General features: G+C 44.2%; 1 protein-coding gene across 1 annotated transcript; it reads left to right on the forward strand.

Moving 5' to 3' along the window:
- The first annotated feature begins 203 nt into the window (after window positions 1–203).
- On the forward strand, window positions 204–14064 carry LOC116271843 (protein SSX3-like). Its single transcript, XM_031660598.1, has 7 exons — window positions 204–354; window positions 3072–3241; window positions 3679–3793; window positions 4335–4430; window positions 6264–6313; window positions 8300–8435; window positions 10784–14064. Exons 1-7 carry the CDS (start codon window positions 204–206, stop codon window positions 10882–10884), a joined length of 819 nt encoding a protein of 272 aa, XP_031516458.1. The 3' UTR covers window positions 10885–14064.
- The last annotated feature ends 5992 nt before the right edge of the window (window positions 14065–20056 follow it).

Raw genomic sequence — 20056 nt, forward strand, 5'->3', positions numbered from 1 at the left:
CAACCAGAGTGAACTCCTGACTCAAAAAAAAAAAAAAAAAAAAAAAAAAAGAATTCTGTTTCTCTTATGGCAGTTACAACATCAGAAGGTAGCTTCATTTCTCAAGATAATACCCATTTTTTTCCTGCATTTTCAGCAAGATTTTCTTCTTCTAAAACCTCAAGGGCTGCAATGGCCATTCAGCAGCCTAGTGGATTGCCACCATGTGTGGACCCATGTTCCCCTGGCTTAATGATCAGCATTATGCCATTGTCCCACAGCACTGCAGACACAGAGTATCAGCCCCCAGAAAGGGCCTTTCCAAGGACTGTATCAGGTCTGACATTTTCATGATCAACAGCCAGCCATCTACCGGTTCTGGCCAATCCTATCTGTATTTCATCAGCAATGAACAGAACCAAGCTGGGAGCATGAGATGGGACGAGGGTAAGTAAAAAATACCACTAAGCTCACTGTTCTTATGGAGATTCAGCTGGTCTTCCTTCCTTCCGTCCTCCCTCCCTCCCTCCCTCCCTCCTTTCGTTTTTCTTTCTTTTTTTTCTTCTCTTTCTCTCTCTCTCTCTTTCTCTCTCTCTCTCTTTCTCTCTCTCTCTCTTTCTCTCTTTCTTTCTCTTTTTTCAGTCTTGCTCTGTCGCCCAAGCTGGAGTGCAGTGCTGTGATCTCAGCTCAATGCAACCTCCATTTCCCGGGATCAAATTATTGAGCGAGCCCAGGAGGTCAAGACCAGCCTGGGAAAAATAGCAAAAGGCAGGGTGGTGCATGCCTGTAGTCCCCAGGCCGAGGCGGGAGGATCACTTGGGCCCAGAAGGTAGTGACCAGCCTGGACAACATAGCGAAATTATCTCTAATAGAAAAACTAAAAATATTAGTAGGGGCAGGGTGGTGTGAGCCTGTAGTCACAAGGCCGAGGCGGGAGGATTGCTTGAGCCCAGGAGGTCGAGGGCAGCCTGGCCAACATAGCGAAACCATCTCTATTAAAAAATCAAAAAATAAAAAATATTAGTGGGGGTGGGATGGTTTACGCCTGTAGTCCCAAGAACGAGGTGGGAGGATTGGCCAAGGCAGATGTAAACAACACCACAATCACATCCCATAAGTAAATACAGTTTTCTCTCTCCAGGGCTACAGGTAAAGGATGGTAATTGTGCGCACCACACTTAGATTCCCTTTCAAAAATGTAATCAGAGGTTGGAGAGCCTTGGACTGTTTTCTGAGTTGCAACAGATATAGAAGCCACTGAAGGATGAACGCCACAACTAAGTACAGCAAACCTCCCAAATGTGCTAGTTTGGAAAACACTGTGTCTTTCAAGCAGAAAAATCACAGATGACTATTTTTTTCTTCCCATGGTTCAGACTAGAGTACAGATTTTTAACCCAAGATCCAGGGACGGTCTTCAGAGAGATCAAAATCTCCTGACAACTCCTGAGGACCACCCACTTTGTCGCAGTGGTGACAAAGTGTGGCTGGAGGATGAGACATTATTGTGCAATGTCACTGCCCAAGGATGATGGACCAATCAGGGCAGTTAGTGAACTCCATCTGGCCAATCAGAAGTCAGAATAGTAGGCGGAATAAGCGAAGCTGATGTGGCTTTTATCAGTCCAGGCTCCAGGGGCAGAACCTGCTCAAGGTGGGGGTGGAGACTCTCATTTTCCCGCCGAAAGCATCCCCTGGGATTGGCTACTTTCAGTTCAGAGTACGCATGCTCTGATTTTCTCTCTCTTTCGTTTCTTCCACACTCAGAGTACGCACGCTCTGATTCTCTCGATTCTTCCAAAATCAGAGTAAGCAGGCGCTGATTTTCTTTTTTCATTCTTCCTACCCCTCTCCTCCTCCGTGGTGCGTTTGTTATCTAGTTTTAATAAGGAGTGTATATGAAGCAGGTCGCCATCTCAAATCCTTCCTGTCAGTTTCTAACTTTTTCAGGTATGGGATTTTTCCTAGAAACTCTGTAGTAACTTAAGAAATTTGGGCTGGGTGCGGTGGCTTATGCTTGTAATCCCTGCACTTTTGGAAGCCACAGCTGGTGGATCGCTTGAACCCACGAGGCGGAGGTTGCAGTGAGCCATGATCACGCCAGTGTACCCCAGCCTGGCAACAGAGCTAGACCCTGTCTGGAAAAAAAAAAAAAAGAATAAAAGCTCACTAAAATCTTTCATGCTGGGCTGATGTGATCCTCTCGCCTAGGCCTTGGGACCACAGGGGCGCACCACCCAGCTTCTGCTAATTTTTTTTTTTTTTTTTTTTTTTTTTTTTTTTTTTTAGTAGAGATGGTTTCACTGTGTTTGCGGGCCTGGTCTCAAGCTCCTGGGCTCAGGCGATCCGCCACCTTGGCCTTCCAAAGTGCTGGAATGGTACAGACCTGCTCCCCAACCCCCGGCTAACTTTTTGTATTTTTTGTAGATACGGGAGTTTTGCTATGTTTCCCAGCCCGGTCTCGACCTCCTGGGCTCAAGCGATCTGCACGCCTTGGCCTCCCAAAGTGCTAGGATTACAGGCGTGAGCCACTGCGCCTGGCTGATTGATGCCATCTTGAAACGCCCCACATTCTCTCTAAGTGATGGCGGGCTCTTACAGTCTCAGAAATTCCAGCTCTCTTCCTTCTAATAATTTACAAATCACCCAGTAATAGCCTCTAAACACGTTCATTGTAGTGATGCTCATTTCTCTTCAACAGAACAGAACCCCCCATCCCTCTGCCTGATCAGATCCATCACCAGAGAGACCATGTTATCTCTGGGACTTACTTCCCTTCCTTTATTTATTGAGTGGGGGTGTCAGAATGTCTCCACTGAATAAAATTACACAGTCACATCCCTGCCTCCCCAACAAGGGTCTGTACATCTTTTAGGGTAAGCCTAGCCCCCAGGAAAACTACTAACAACAGTAGCCAACCCCCTCCCAAAGACTCAAGGCTGCCTTGCCCATAAGAAACCTGTCATCCCCAATCAACACTTCTCCCAGAGACCCTTGGCTCCCTGTTTTCATCTCACTTCTCCCCATGTTCTCACTCAGGGACAGATAAGCCCTGGATGGAGAAATGCAGCACCTGATTCCAGGTGACTGAGTGTGGCCGGCCTTCACTGATTTCTCCCTCCACAGGACCAAAGGTCCTGCGGCTGGAAAGACTCAGGCAGTTTCTCTTGCAGGTCAGACTGCTCCCAGTACCATAAACGGAGACGACGCCTTTGCAAGGACACCTAGGGTTGGTGCTCAAATACCAGAGAAGATACAAAAGGTGAGGTGACCTGGAGGGGGCAGAGTAGTGGACCAGGGGACAGTGTGGGGTGACTAGGTTTCTGAGGAGGGGAGGACAGAGATAATGGGGACAAGGAGCAGGGACTTGGAGGAGATCTGGACCCTTGTAAGTTTCCCATCCTTGCTCTGTCATCACCTAGCATCCCTGGAGACAAGTCTGTGACCATGCACTACATTTAGTGAATTTCAGTTCATTCTGGAAGGTGGGAAGAGAGCCAGCCAGCAGCGTTAAAGCCCTACTGTGTGGCAGGGGAGAAGCTAGGGAAGGTCCCCCATGTTCTGTCAGTTAGCCATGGCATCAGCCAGAATGGTATATCATCCCTACTTCCGAGATCCAGCACACAGGAAGTGGCTCAATCTGAATGGCAGACATGCCTAGCTGAGTCACTGCCAAAATTTCTTTTTTTTTTTTTCTAGCCCTTTGATGATATTGCCAAATACTTCTCTAAGAAACAGTGGGAAAAGATGAAATACTCGGAGAAAATCATCTGTGTGTACATGAAGAGAAAGTATGAGGCCATGACTAAACTAGGTAACAGAAAGTTCTAGGTACAGACAAGTCTGGGGACATATGAGCATCCCTTTTCCTGCTTTGCCTACTTCTTAGGCTGCAGAAAGTACCCCACATTTTCCTTTTGTGCAGGGAAAATCGCAAGGCAGCTTCTGAGTGCTCTGCTCTTCTGTATCCTGTCAGGGCTGAGGGCAGGGGCTGGCCACAGTGGAGCTCGTACCTGGATCCTGCACGTTTCTCTCCCATGGGCGTCTTTTCTGATGAGCCCAACGGTCTCTGTGGCATCCCGGCAACTCCCTCCATCCCCACCCCACACACACTGACCCCTACCTTCTCTCGGCTTGTATCTTTCTTTTTCTTTTTATTCTTTTTTGAGTCAGAGTCTCAGTCTGTCACCTAGGCTAGAGTGCAGTAGTGCAATCATAGCTCACTGCAGCCTCGAATTCCTGGCCTCAAACAATCCTCCAGCCTTAGCCTCCCAAAGTGCTGGTACTACAGACATGAGCCACTGTGCCAGGCCTAAGCTTGTCTCTTAAGGAATAAACATTTGGCTTCTTTCTAGGTTTCAAGGTCACCCTCCCACCTTTCATGCGTAATAAACGGGCCACAGACTTCCAGGGGAATGATTCTGATAATGACTGTAACCGCGGGAATCAGGGTGAGTAGATGGGAAGGGGCTGGAAAGGGTCTCCTCAAGTCCAACTGCTTTTCAGCTCAGCTACCCGGGAAAGATCCTCAGACATTTGTTCCCTCATACACATCAGGGCTGAGTGAAAACAAAATGCATACAGAAAGTTAACTACAGAGGCCATTCATATAAAATTTTAAAACATGCAAAACAATAATATTTATTTTTATGGAAAATAAGTAAGTAGTAAATGTATACAAGCATGAATGTGAATAAAAAGACATCAAATTAAGGTGACTGGCTGTAAGTGGAGAAGGAGGGAGGGCAGGGATTGGTGAGTGCTGCACAGACAGCTTCAGTTGTGACTTGTTGATAGTGTGTTTTGTTTTGTTTTTGTTTTTGAGACGGAGTTTCGCTCTTGTCGGCCAGGCTAGAGTGCAATAAGGCAATCTCAGCTCACTCCAAATTTCACCTCCCGGGTTCAAGTGATTCTTCTGCCTCAGCCTCCGGAGTAGCTGAGGTTACAGGCGCCCGCCACCACACCCAGCTAATTTTTAAATTTTTGGTAGAAGCGGAGTTTCATCATGTTGACCAGGCTGGTCTCAAACTTCCTGACCTCAGGTGATCCACCCGACTCAGCTTCCCAAAGTGCTGGGAATACAAGTGTGAGCTACTACTCCCGGTCTGTTTGTAGTATTTCTAATATTCTGAATTAATAAATCAGACCTAACATAGCTGTGGGGTAATGTTGAGATCCGACTGGCCTCAATATTATTCCCCATACTTTTCTGTGTGTTTTAAATATTTCGTTTTTAAAGGACATGTTCTTCCTAAGCACTGTTAATGAATCAAAGGACAGTTAAGAAAATGTTACAAGTGAAAAAAAAAAAAAAAGAAAGCAAATGTTAAAACTGTAGATCTGCAAAGACTCCCCGAGTTTGTTTCATTAACAGCATGTAGGTATTGGATAGGTATCTTAGTAGTAAGGGTGATGAACACATTATGTAAAAAAGGTTGCTGTTTCTCTGTATTTTATCAAAACCAAATAGTCTTCTCATTCCCAAAGAACCCTGATTCTTTGTGATGAGCTCAGAGGTGAGTTTGAAAGAGTGATCCCTCATCCAACACACAGAGAGCTTTCCCACTTGTCAGTGAGGAGAGATAACATGGGGTGATAAAACGACAGGTTATTGGGTAGAAATCTTTGTACATTTCAGGAATATAAAGGGGACATATGTATTTACTTGCTCTTCTGCTCTGAAAACACAGTTGTAAGACAAGGTCAGAATGTCCAAACTGTCTCCAATAGACCCCAACTAAACAGGCCAGATTCTACCACCTCCCACCATCACTATAAGAGATCTGAAAATCCAGTGCTTGAGTATCTGCCAAGTTTTTGACATTAAAGGAGTGTCTTTATACTGAAAATATTTCAGAGCCACTGGACTAAATCATCCATAGTTCATCACACATTTAAGAGCTTAATTGACATACCATAAGATTCACCCATTTCAAGTGTACAATGATTTTCAGTTGTTGCACATCTTGAGTGAATACAGTTCAGATTCCCAAACAATCAATTTAGTTATTTGGGAAAAAGTGAAAGATATGTAATGGAAGAAGATGAGACTGTGATGGGGTTTAACCCCCATTTGATAAACCATGAGATGGAAAATTCTGAACTGATGCCACAGATAAATGCACCAACCAGGACTAAACATAATTCAGAAGCAAATCTCACATAACTCCTCAACAATGAGTGGACTCATAACCCTCTGCTGCAGAATGCCCTGATGCAACAGAAGTCTCTCTAGAGTTTGGAAATCTTTACCAACAAAGAAAAATGCTGATGTATTCTTTCAGTTGAACGTCCTCAGATGACTTCCGGCAGGCTCCAGGGAATCTTCTCAAAGGTGAGTATCTCTCAAATCTAAAGGACCAGAGAACCTTTGTCCCTCCACAGATGCAAACACTGGTAAGAGCGGGAGAATATCAAAAATGCCTTCACTGCCTCCTTCTCCCCATGTCTATCACAACAACTGATGTAGCATCAACAGCTTGATAATACTAAGAGTTGTGATCCTTAATACTTCTTTTGTTTTCATAGTGATGCCAGATAGTATTTTAAACAGTTCACATGGATTCATTTATTTAATCCTTAAGAAGACCTCCAAGATGTTTCTATTATTATCTCCAAATAATAAAGAGTCACACACTTCGGTTGTCATCCGTATAAAAGCCATGTGACTTGGTGCAAATCTTCTAAGTCCTCTCAGCTCCAGATTCCTGGTCCATGCAATGGAAGTAAAGAATCATAGTTCATGTTATAGATCCTAGTTATCAGCGACATAATAATAAAATGAGGCTGTCGTGGTACAGAGATGTTAATGAATGTTCCTGAGGCACAGTGGCAGTGGTACTCTAATCCAGAGCTCCAAGCCATTTAAAGCTCATTCATGTTTGCATTTTTTTATGAAGTTCAGATGTTGCTCACTAGGGCTTTACCTCATAGCGCCTGCTGGAGCTTCCATTGAGACACTCACTCTTGTAACAGGAAGGACCAGCTGGTCTCTGCTGTGTAACTGGGGCCATCTGCATGGCTTAGGAATCGCTTTGACTGTTGGCCCTTCCTTACTGTGAGCTCCTTGAGGGCCTTGTCTGTACCTGGGGCATCCGAGAAGCCCCCATCCCAGCCCAGTGATCCCTCGGAGGCCCCTGAATGAGTGACCCTACAACTGCAGATTCAACTCTGGGTTAGAGGGTATAGGCATCTGGGAGTTGGGTGGCCAGTGTGTAGACTGAATTCAAAGAAGGATCATGAAAGGTATTAATTGTTATTATTACTACATTTAAACAGTGTTTACAAGCTCAGAGAGGACTTTCCCGTAGCCTATTTTACATGTATTGTTCACTATTTCATAAGTGAGGAAGTTGAATAAAAAGTAGCTTAAGAGCCAGGCACGGTGGCTCAAGACTGTAATCCCAGCACTTTGGGAGGCCGAGGTGGGCGGATCACGAGGTCAAGAGATCAAGACCATCCTGCCCAACATGATGAAACCATGTCTCTACTAAAAATACAAAACTTAGCGGGGTGTGGTAGCTCCTGCCTGTAGTTTCAGCTACTCTGGAGGCTGAGGCAGGAGAATCGCTTAAACGTGGGAGTCAGATGTTGCAGTGAGTTGATATCATGCCACTGCACCCCGGCCTGGCAACAGAGCGTGACTCCGTCTTAGAAAAAAAAAAAAAAAGAAAGAAAAAAAAAGTAGCTTAAGGCTGTTGGTCAGTGACACATTCCAATGCAAGCAGAATTGGTATGGGTACCACTTCACTGAATTCCACATTCAATGTTGGTGCCTCTGTGGGGTGGTATGCCATATCTGGTACTGCTTTCTTTGCTGCTTAGATTAATTTCAGCAAACCATTTCTTTCCTTCTCCCTTTCCTGTATTCATCTCCTCACACTATCTTTCCCAGCAGTTTTTTGTCCCTTCTCTATGTTTTTACATTTACTCTCCCAGCAGCTATCTACAAGCTTATATGGGATCCCTTGTATTTTATAGAAGCTCTTCCTTTTGTAGACCTTGTGAATTCTTAGAATGCTATTCTTCTCCAAATCTTCTGTATATGACACTCTCAATTACATGGAGAATTTTGCTGTTTGCAACAATGTCAGTCCTAAAAGAGTGTGAAGATAAGCATTCTAGCCCTGGAAACCATATTCACATAGGCCATTCCTTTCCCATCTAACCTCCCAGGTTTCTTCTAATTTAGGCCTATGTAACTCTCCCAGTGTTGTTGAGAGCATTGATTAAGTTAATGCATGTGAAAATACTTTGTAAGCTCAAAAGCACTATAGAAATGTCACTGATACTGTTTATCTGTAACCTTCACATTATAAAGATCATGCCCAAGAAGCCAGCAGAGGAAGGAAATGATTCAAAGGGAGTGCCAGAAGCATCTGGCCCACAGAACGATGGGAAACAGTTGTGCCCCTCGGGAAAACCAAGTACCTCTGAGAAGATTAACGCGACATCTGGTAAGAGGAAGCAATTCAGGAACAACCCCTGTGGCTTCCCTGGCTATGTTCAGGTGTGTGGACTGGGTGTGTGGCATGGATCCCAGACAAGCCTGGGTCCAGGTTGGGCTGAGGAGCTCGCCCAACTCCAGATGAGATGTTAGACATGACTTCCAGAGGCACAGACTTGAGTTGTCACCCATAGAAAAAACCACGTGACTTGGGGTAAGTCTTTCAGATTTTCTCAGCTCCAGATACCTAGTCCATAAGATGGAAATAATCATAGTTCATAAGTTGTTTGGAGGCATTAAATTAAATCTAGAAGGCCTGATGACGTGAAAGGTGCTCAAGCAATTCTATCTGTGATTACCTAGGATATATCATACTTAGCTCAATGCCTGATACCCAATATAGATGTACTTCAGAGATATTGCTGGTTTTGGTTCCAGACCACTGCAATAAAGTGAGTCACAGACTTTTCTTTTTTTTTGGTTTGGTAGTGCATAAAAACATTGTTTCTACTATAGTGTAGTCTATTAAGTGTGCAATAGTGTTACGTCTAAAAATGTATATACCTTAATTTTAAAATAATTCATTGTTAAAAATGCTAACAATCTTCTGAGTCTCCAGTGAGTCACACTCTTTTTGCTGGTGGAGGGAGGGTCTTGCCTTGGTGTTGATGGCTGCTGGCTGATCAAGGTGGCAGTTGCTGAAGCTTGGAGTGTCTGTGGCAGTTTCTTAAAAGAACACAACAATGAAATATGCCACATAGATTAGCTCTCCCTTTCATGAAGTATTTCTCTGTAGTATGTGATGCTATTGGATAACATTTTACCCAGAGTAGAACTTCTTTCAAAGTTGGAATCAATCCTCTGTAGCTATGAAAGTCCTGTATGGCATCACCTTGCAATGGAAGGCTATTTTATCTACATTGAAAATCTGTTGTTTAGTGTAGCCACCTTCAACAGTGATCTTAGCTAGATCTTCCGGATAACTTGCTGCAGCTTCTCCATCAGGGTTTGCTGCTTCACCTTGCACTTTTATGTTATGGAGACGGCTTCTTTCCTTAAACCTCACGAACCAACCTCTGCTAGCTTCACACGTGTCTCCTGCTGCTTCTTCACCTCTCTCAACTTTCACGGACTTAAAGAGAGTTTGGGTCTTGTTCTGAATTCGACTTTGGCTTAAGAGAATGTTGTGGCTGGTTTCATCTTCTATCCTGACCACTCAGACTTCCTCTATTTCAGCAGTAAGGTTGTTTTGCTTGGTTATTCATGTGTTCACTGGAGTATTAGTATTACTATTTCCTTCAAGAACTTTTCCTTTGCATTCACAGCTTGGCTGTTTGGTGCAAGAGGCCGAGCTTTCAGCCTGTCTTGGCTTTCAGCATGCCTTCCTCACTCAGCTTAGCCATTTCTAGCTTCTGATTTAAAGTGAGAGACATGCAACTCTTCCTTTCACTTGAACATTTAGGGGCCATTGTAGGATTGTTCATTGTCCTAATTTCAGTATTCCTGTGTCTCAGGAAATAGGGAGGCCCAAGAAGAGGAAGAGAGACCCGGGACAGCTCACTGGTGGAGCAGTCAGAACACACACAACATTGGTCGATTAAGTTTATCATCGTCTATGGGTACAGTTCCTGTTACTCCCAAAACTATTAGAAACAAGAGGGTGACTATAGTCAGTAATAACTTAATTGTACATTAAAAAAAACTAAAAGAGTGTAAATGGATTGTTTGTAACCAAGGATAAATGGTTGAGGGGATGGATACTCGATTTTCCATGATGCGATTATTCCGCATGGCATGCCTGTATCAAAGCATCTCATGTACCCCATAAGTATATACACCTACTGTGGACCCACAAAAATAAAAAACAAAAATTATTTTAAAAGACTAAAAAACAGTAAAAACAATTGCAGTAATAATATCAAAGCTCACTGATGACAGATCACATAATAGATATAATAATAATGGAAAAGTGTAAAATTGGTGAGAATTTAAAAAAAAAATTGCAGCATCTGTGAAGCACTATGAAAATGAGGTGCGATAAAACAAGGTGTGCCTGTGTGGCCTTAATAAATATGTGCTGAATGAAAGGAGGTATGGGTGAATGTTCCTGTAAGTGAAGAGGTTGGGAATCTAAGCCTGACAAGGGAAGGAGCCAGAAGCTAAAACTTTAACTGGCATTTGCAGTGTACTGGTGTGGCTCTAAGGTCTCAGCCTCTCTAAGCCAGAGGATGTGAAAAACTGGATAAAGAAGGCCCATGGGCACTTGGGAGGAAGGAGGCATCTCCTGTTTTTGAGTAAACAGAGCCTAATACTCTCCAGCCTACCCAACCCTCATCTTCCAACTCTTCTCCATCATAGGACCCAAAAGGGGGAAACATGCCTGGACCCACAGACTGCGTGAGAGAAAGCAGCTGGTGATTTATGAAGAGATCAGCAACACTGAGGAAGATGAAGAGTAACTCCCTAAGTGAACCTTGGACTCATTCCCCACATCCCTGCAGATGTGCTATTCTGTTATGGTACTGGTATCCCATCTTATCACTTGTCCCTCAAATCATTCCCTTCTCATAATTTTCTAGGGTACAGCATTGAGGCTGAATGATGAGATTTCCCATGCTCTTTCTACTCCCTACCCTTTATATCCAGGGATGCTCCTTACCCAGGATGCTGTGGGATCCCAAACCCGAGGTCAGCCCTGATACACGGGCCACACTTTCCTCTAGCCTTGGAATGGATAAAACAAGTGAGGAGGTCACTGTGCCATGAGCAGATGGTTCACTTCAAGGAACCGTGGAAGGCGTGTGCAGGTCCTGAGGTAGGGCAGAATCGGAGTGTGCAGGGTCTGCAGGTCAGGAGGACTTGAGATTGAGTTGTCACGCGGTGGGAACTCACTGCCACTTACTTTCCTTCTCTCTTTTTGCCTCAGCCTCAGGGATATGACACATGCCCATGATGAGAAGCAGACCTTGGTGACCTTTCACAAACATGGGCATGGCGGCGGACCCCTTGTCATCAGGTGTATAGCAAGTGAAAGCAAGTGTTCACAACAGTGAAAAGTTGAGCATCATTTTTCTTAGTGTGCCAAGCGTTCCATGTTAGCATTTCCATTGTAGTTTCTTGCAGTATGCCATTCTGTTAGATATTAGCATTTTCACTGATCAGCAAGACATACTTAATGCATATTTCGGTTTGTGTATCCATGCATCTACCTTAGAAAACAAGTATTGTCAGGTATTCTCTCCATAGAACAGCACTACCCTCCTCTCTCCCCAGATGTGACTACTGAGGGCAGTTCTGAGTGTCTAATTTCAGATTTTTTCTTCTACATTTACACAACACACACACACACACACCCACCAAGAACCACTATAAGCATCTCCTGTCTGCTTTTCCCATTGCCATGCATCCTGCTCAAGCCCCGCTCACTCCGTTTCCTGTTCATCATGTACTTCCCTCATCCGATTTTCCTGTATCAGTCTCTGACAGTTAATAAACATTTGCAAACATTCCCCAGTTGTTTGCTCCTCTCATTACTGTGCACACAGCTTATGCACGTATGTGAATATTTCTTTAGGAAAGACTCTTAGAAGTGCAATTGCTGCGTCAAAGGAGTCATTTATTCAACAAAAACCGAATGAGTACTTACTCGTGCTGAGCGCTGTTCTAGGTGCTGGAGAGACATCAGGGAAGAAGGCAGACAGATGTTCCTGACCACCATTCTAGAGGCGGATGTTTCCAGTTGTTGTTTGTTTGTTTGTTTGTTTCTTCTAGAGATGAGGGGTCTTGCTCTGTCCAGAATAGAGTGCAGTGGCACGATCATAGGTTAATGCAGCCTATGATCTGCATTATGTGGGCTCAAGTGATCCTCCCACCTCAGCCTCCAGAGAAGCTGTCACTACAGGCATGCACCATCATGTTCCACTAATTTTTTTGGGTTTTGTCAAGAAAGTCTCGCTCCGTTACCTTGGCCAAAGTGATCCTCCCACTTTGGCCTCCTAAAGTGTTGGGATTACAGGCATGAGCTGCCGCACCTGGCCTCCAGTTTTTATTTTGATAGAGACTATACACCTCATTCCTGGAGCAGGATTCTGCAGCAGGGGGTTGGACATCTTGGCCTTTGCTCTCTAGATGATTTTCGGATTCTATGGCTGGGACTGTCCATTTGGGAGTATGTGGGAGGAGACACAGATGAAATCGTCATCTGGGGAACGTGGAGGAATGAGGAAGATGTGTGCACTGTAGACCCTGTGATGGACAGGGAATAGAAGAGTCGACTTAGTCTCCATGCAGGGGAGCAACGGTGGGAAAGTCCCCTGGACAGAAGCATGAGACTGCCCATCAAGGGTCTCACCAACCAAGGGCCTGGGGGCTGGGGTGGGGACGATGATTGGGGAATGGGACAGTTCTTTCTCACAGGTACCACTGCACAGTGCAGAGGTGAAACTGTTGTGGGGAAAGGAAGGGCAGAGGGGAGTCTGTTTTAGAACAAACCATTGTGTGTGAATGGAGACATCAAAGCTCCATTCACACACAATGGACTTGAAACACCAGACCTGAGTGGAGGCAGGATTGGAGCAGTTTGACCATCTGTGGCCCATCACTTTGGCCTCCTGGTTCTCCCCAGCCTTGGAAGGAGGACACTATCATCATTATGCCTCTATGATAGATGAGAGACGGAGTCCCAGACAGATGGTAGGCATCTTGTCACAGGTCCTACAGCTGGCAGGTGCAGGAGGGGCTGAATTTGGAGCTCACTGACTTCAGAAACATTAAGGAGGACAGATGTGTGTGATGGAGGGAGGGAGAATTGAACAAGTCCCGGATTCTGCCCCCAATCACAATGTAGAGGCTGTGGGTTCATTTTCCCAAGATAAGGATCACTTGGACAGAGACAGTGCAGGGAGGGAGAGGCAAACGTGGTCATAGTGGGGACAGTGGGAGACAGAGATATGCAGGGTGGGCAGAAGACGGGCAGGCAAAGAAGCAGGGGAGACACAAAGCCACATGTGGGCTGTCACAACCATCAGAGTGAGAGGGTGCCAGGAAGGAGGTTGTGGGGCTCCAGGAGCAGCAGAGGTTCCCCAGATCTGTGAGCATGCCCTGCCTGGCACTGCAGGAAGAGGTGGCTGCCACCCAGGTCAGTGTGGACGTACCTCTACCTGTGTCTCGGAGGAGACAAATTCTATTTTATCCCAGTATAGTTCTGTATTACACAAATGTAACATTCCGATACTATATATTGAGTGCCTTATCCTCCATGCAAATAGAGGAGAGCATGCCCCAAAAGAGATACTGAAGGATTTGATTTTTCTTTCTCCCTGGGAAGATGGGATCCATAAGTTGGGTCCCCCAGCCCACAAGACAGGTGCGAGAAAGGGTGGCTGGAAGATTGTGAGTCATGACAGGGAACATTTTTCCTTAGGTTCCTTGGGTGTATAAAGCTCCCGACTATCTATCGTGGACAGATAAAGAGTGACCATGGTCCCCTCTCCACAAATGTGATTCTCTCCTTCACTATTACTGTGAAGGACTGAAGGTACACCAAGTCCTGATATATTACTTTTTTGTGTTGTTTGAGACAGGATCTCACTCTGTCGCCCAGGCTGCAGTGCAGTGATGCAAGTCCAGCTCACTGCAGCTTCGATCTCCCAGGCTCAAGGGATTCTCCCACTTCAGCTTCCATTCTAGCTGGGACTACAGGCACACACCACCACACCCAGCTAATTTTTGTATTTTCGGTAGAGACGGCATCCACTATTTTCTCCAGGCTGGTCTGTATCTCCTGGCCTCAGTCAGTCATCCTGCCTCAACCTCCCAAAGTGCTGGGATGACAAGCGTGAGCCACCTCGCCAGGCCTTCATTGCTTTAATGTACAATTATCAGAGTTTCATCTTAGAGGCAAAAGTGGCTACTGCCAGCCAATCTGAGTGTGGTGTTGGAGGGGAATCTGGCTGATTCAGACATTTCAAATGAACTTTTAAATTAACCTACCTGATGACTATCCTAAGGTCTTTTCCAGCTCTGTTTTTTGTTGTTGTTGTTGTTGTTTTTTTTTTTTGATTCAGGGTTTGGAGATTTTCAGAGGCTTTGCTACAATGAGCATCTCCTGGGCGGGCGCGGTGACCCATGCTGTAATATCAGCACTTTGGGAGGCCGAGGCAGGCAGATCACTTGAGGTCAGGAGTTGGAGACCAGCCTGGCCAACTGGGTGAAACCCCCATCTCTACTAAAAATATAAAACTTACCCATAGTGGTGGCTGGCCTCTGTGAATTCCGGTTACTGCGGGGAGTGAGGTGGGAGAATCACTTGAACCTGGGAGACGGAGGGTGCAGTGAGCCGAGATCATACCACTGCACTCCAGCCTGGGCGACAGAGTAAGTCTCTGTCTCAAAAAACAAACAGCATCTCTTTCCTACAGTGATTTGAGCTTTGGTCTTGTCTCCTTGGGTTTCTCTATCAGTCTGATCCCATCTATTCTCTCTGTCTCAAAAAACAAACAGCATCTCTTGCCTACAGTGATTTGAGCTGTGGTCTTGTCTTCTTGGGTTTCTCTATCAGTCTGATCCCATCTACTCTATCTCCCAGGAAAGCCTCAGTATTTCTGGTGGACCACTGACCTGTTTTCCTATTTTCCTCCACTGTTAAGAATTGACCCTTGAAAACATTTCTTCCCAGTTCAATGGAATGTTGAGTGGGGCACGGGATCTATCCACCATCTTGCTCCAATCATCTGGTTTTAGATATTTTATGTATTTTTGTCACTACATAAGTGTAATTTTTTCAATTTGGTTTTCTAAATGGTTGTTATTGGTATGTAGAAAACCTATCTATTATTGTATATAGTATTTTGTTACCTGTCTGGGTGCAGCTTCCCCTCCATTTTGGCACAAGACTCAACCTGTTTTATTCTCCAAAAGAAATGTGACAGGCTGGGTGCAGTCTGCAATTACATGCCTGTAATTCCAGCACTTTGCTAGACTGAGGCGGGTGGATCACCTGAGGTCAGGAGTTTGAGACCAGCCTGGCCAAGATGGTGAACCCCCCTTCTCTTCTAAAAATACAAATAAAAAAATTAACCAGGCATTGCTGGTGCATGCCTGTAGTGTCAGATACCAGGGCAGCTGAGGGGGGAGGATCTCTTAAACTCAGGAGGCAGAGATTGCAGTGAGCCGAGATCAGGACACTATACCTCAGCCCGGGCGACAGAGACTCTATCTCTAAATAAAAAAGAAAAAGAAAAAAAAAAAAAGAAAATTCACTTCAGAGGCAATAGATATCCCACAGGCACGAACTCCCCTACACTTCTAGATTGCATCACCTGCCCTTTTGGCAGCTGTCTGGGAAGCCAGATCCCATACTTGGATGCGTAGTATTTCATACAATCCAAAAGTGGTAACAGAGGCCAGGCATGGTGGCTCACACCTGTAATCCCAGCACTTTGGTAGGCCGAGGCAGGCGTATCATGAGGTCAGGAGTTGGAGACCAGCCTGGCCATAATGGAGAAACCCCGTCTCTACTAAAAATACAGAAATTAGTTGGGCATGGTGGTGTGCGCCTGTAATCCCAGCTACTCGGGAGGCTGAGGCAGGAGAATCGCTTGAACCTGCAAGGTGGAGGTTGCAATGAGTTGAGATCACACCAGTGCATTCCAGCCTGGGCAACAGAGGAGATTCTGCCTGAAAAACAAACAAACAAAAAAAAGCAAAACAAACAATAAAAAGTCCAGATATGTAGGCAATTGGCCTGGCTGTACAGCAGCAGCCAAGGGTGAACACTAAATGCTCCCAGGCAAGTCCTAAGTTCACCAAGTAATTGGAGTACCCACCTGTGTTAATTAATTGCCTTTATCTGAAGGGAAAATAAAACTCATATCTCTATGACAAGCAGGTGCTTACAGCTTGGAGCAAGGCACCTAGGCTAAACTCCCCGGGTGACAGGGAGACAGGGACATCATCTTCCTTGATGTTCACATTTCAAAGAGATGGCTCCAAGGACCTGAAGATAGACATTCTTAGGGGCTGGGCATGGTGGCTCATGCCTATAATCCCAACACTTTGAGAGGCTGAGGCTGGAGGATCACTTGAGGCCTGGAGTTCAAGTTCAAGACATTCCTGGGTTCTAGGGTGGCCAGAGGCTTACAGATCAAAGAAAGAATTTACAAATACAAATTTTCTGAAGGAAATGCTCTAAGGAAAGTGAAATGGAGAAAGGTCTCTTCTTCCCTTTTGGCAAGAGGAAAAATTCAATTTCGTGTTTAGTTACCCTTACAATTTTCCCCTTTTGTTATTGTATGATAGTAACACTGCAATTTTCTAATTATCTCCACTGTGGTTTCTATCTTTCTCTGGGTAGTTTACAGCCACCTAGATATCCAACAAGTCCACAGTAAGATGCAAAGCAAAGCAATTATCAAGATTGTAATAGAATGATTTTTTTTTTTTTTTTCCGTGATAGAGTTTCACTCTTGTTGACCAGGCTGGAGTGCAATGGTGCGATGTCAGCTCACTGCAACCTCTGTCTCCTATGTTCAAGTGATTCCCCTGCTTCATCCTCCCAAGTAGCTGAGATTATAGGCATGTGCCACCACGCCCAGCTAATTTTGTATTTTTTTAGAGATGGGATTTCACCATTTTAGCCAGGCTGGTCTTGAACTTCTCACCCCAGGTGATTCACCCACCTTGATTTCCCAAAGTGTTAGGATAACAGACGTGAGCAACCATGCCCGGGTTAGAATGAATTTTTAAATTCAGTATAATACTCACCTTGTCAGGGGGCGGGGCGACCTTTAAACACATCATACTAGTTGATTGTGTCAAAGTCAAAATAAATTATAGAGACAAATCCCTAAATCAAATGCTCTATTCAGGAATCACAAAATTGCAATTCAGGGCATACACACGGACTGGGGTGGTCTTCAGCATGTGCACGAATGAAGAGAAGTTGGAAGTTTTATTAGAAAGAAAAATGTTACATATTGTTTTGAAATGAGGCTCATTGACCGTGGAGAAGCTGGTTCATTCTCACAATCAGCCTTCACATTCCCTCTTTTGATCAACATCTTTCTTTGAAAACCTCACTGATCAGCCATCTTAAAGTGAGGCTTCATTGTCACTCCATGCCAGGATGGACCTGGGCTGGTTGTCTTGGTCTCATGTCAAGGGAAAGGTAAGGGAGTCGATATCAGGGACATGGGCCACATTTGAGCAACAAAGCGTCCAGAAGGAAAAAAAAATTCAGGCATGTTTGTCTGGAGTTCAGCATCAAGTTCCATCTTGTTAGTTCCATCTATATTAGCAATCATCTTGACGCCCTGGGCTATCATTATTTTGTTGGGAGAACTGGCTTAACAAATATTAGACAAGCAACAAGTACGGAGCTCAAAGATCATAATACCAAAATAAGTAGCAATTATTTTATTTTATTTTATTTTATTATTTTATTTTATTTTATTGTGATGGATTCTTGCTCTGTCGCCTAGGCTGGAGTGCAGTGGCTTGATCCTGGCTCACTGCAACCTCCACCTCCTGGGTTCAAGCGATTCTCCTGCCTCAGCCTCTTGAGTAGCTGGGATTACAGGTGCCCACCAGCATGACTGGCTTATTTTTGTATTTTCAGTAGAGACGGGGTTTCACCATGTTGGCCAGGGTAGTCTCAAATTCCTGACCTCAAGTGATTCACACTCCTTGGCATCCCAAAGTGCTGGGATTACAGGCCTGAACCACCGCACCCATCTATAATTAGCAATAGTATAATAAATTTAGTTTGTCCAATGGTTTTGAACCAAGATCCCAAGACTAAGGGCCACCAGCTAAACAAATCAAAAGACTGTGGGGGAAGTGAATGAGGCCTCTTGCAGTCTTTGAGTAGCATTTTAGGACTGGGTTGAATTGTAGCAGGGTGCCAACTCTATAAAAGGGACCACTAGGTGAAGTAAAGGATTTGGGCGTCAGGTTCTGTCAAGTGAAAAATGTAGACATTCAGGGAGTAAGAGTCTCGTTATGATAGGAAGACTTATTCTGACGTCTTGGGAAAAGCTGTTTACAGTGTGGAAACGTCAACTTCTCATCCTGATTTGTCGTTGGAATATCTCTGGTTATGGCATTGGACAGTTTGGTGAACTTTTTGTGTGGTCCACACATCAGGCAGCAGACTTGCTCCTTAAAATTTATGCACTTTTATCTTATAGAACTTGTAGATCAAAAATAAAATCCTAACCCCTGCCATCCTGCAAGCATCTGAATGGACTTCTTCCTCAGCCAGGGCTCTTTTAAAATTTAACCTGAGAGATGATTTCAGGCCATGACAGGAAGTGGGGGTCAGGCATGCCTCATTACACCTCTCTGGCATCAACATCAACACAAACTTGAAGTCTAGTAAAAAACGTGTTACAACCTAGTCTCTCTGAAGCCAATACCTGAAGTCTTCCTCTGCAAATAAGAACTTGGGTTTCCACAGTCCTTTATCTTAACCCAGGCATTCCTTTCTGTTGATCCAAGGGTTTTGTTTTGAGATGGAGTCTCTCTCTGTCTACCAGGCTGGAGTGCAATGGGCAGGATCTTGGCTCACTGCAACCTTTGTCTCCCGGGTTCAAGCAATTCTTGTGCCTCCTGTAGCTAGGACCACAGGCGCGGGCCACCATGTCCAGCTAATATTTTGTCCTTTTAGTAGAAAAGGGGTTTTGCCATGTTGCTCAGCCTGGTCTTGAAGTCCTGGCCTCAAGTGATCTGTCTGCCTCGGCCTCCCAAAGTGCTGGGATTCCAGGCATGAGCCATCATGCCTGGCCTACTAATTAGGTTTCTGATTGCTTAGGAAAACTGAGCTTTGAAAGGGTAACTTTTTAAGTCCATGTAACTTTCTGGATTGCTTTTGAAGTCTGTTGACTATCACTCTGAGTGATATATTATGATGATCATGATGAAATAATGAGTGACTATTATTTCACAATGACCTGTGATCCTGTTTTGAACAAATGTTTTGAGCCTTTTAACACCTTTGACAAACTTCCCCCAAATCCAATTCTTTTTAAATTTATCTATTGCTGTTGAACAAACTAATCAAATTCTAATTTAAGTCTTTTTAACCTGAAATTGACTTTGAGATTTACCAGTGAGGCCCCTGGAGAGCCTCAAAGAATGTGTCTCTCATTAGGCTTATTTGATATGTTAGATTATATGAAAAGTAATGTCAAATAATAAAAAATACTAATAGCTGTTTACATTTATATAGATATGTTATTGATGTTAGTATTCTGAAGATCCTATAAAATTTACAGAGGTCTGATGGTCCTGGTGTAATGCTATCAATCATGATTCTGGTTGTTATCTTAAAATGCTCTATATAATAGAAATAACTGAATTTTTTCTTATTTTGAAACTTTCATCAGATTTTAATCATTACTGTTCTAAGCTTTATCATCTACAGTGCTGATTCTTCTCTAAAGGCATCCAGAATCAGATTTATAAAACAGATTTTAACAACTACTGTTGAATATAGATTTGTAATAACTTTCAGATCAATGAATTAAATAAATTATTTTTCAAAACTCTAATGCAAACTGATGGGTTCATGCAACTGATTATCAAGATCAAGCAGAACAAACATTAATTATATGAGGCTAAATAACCAATAAT

This window comes from Papio anubis, chromosome X (assembly GCF_008728515.1).
Source record: "Papio anubis isolate 15944 chromosome X, Panubis1.0, whole genome shotgun sequence".
Classification (NCBI taxonomy): domain Eukaryota; kingdom Metazoa; phylum Chordata; class Mammalia; order Primates; family Cercopithecidae; genus Papio; species Papio anubis.

What these genes read in the sequence shown, in the direction of transcription:
- LOC116271843 (XM_031660598.1), top strand. Translation starts at nt 204, where the DNA reads ATGTGTGGACCCATGTTCCCCTGGCTTAATGATCAGCATTATGCCATT. An exon ending in CAACAGCCAGCCATCTACCG is followed by an intron (nt 355 to 3,071) that starts GTTCTGGCCAAT and finishes CAGGTGACTGAG; the next exon opens with TGTGGCCGGCCTTCACTGAT. An exon ending in TGAGGCCATGACTAAACTAG is followed by an intron (nt 3,794 to 4,334) that starts GTAACAGAAAGT and finishes GCTTCTTTCTAG; the next exon opens with GTTTCAAGGTCACCCTCCCA.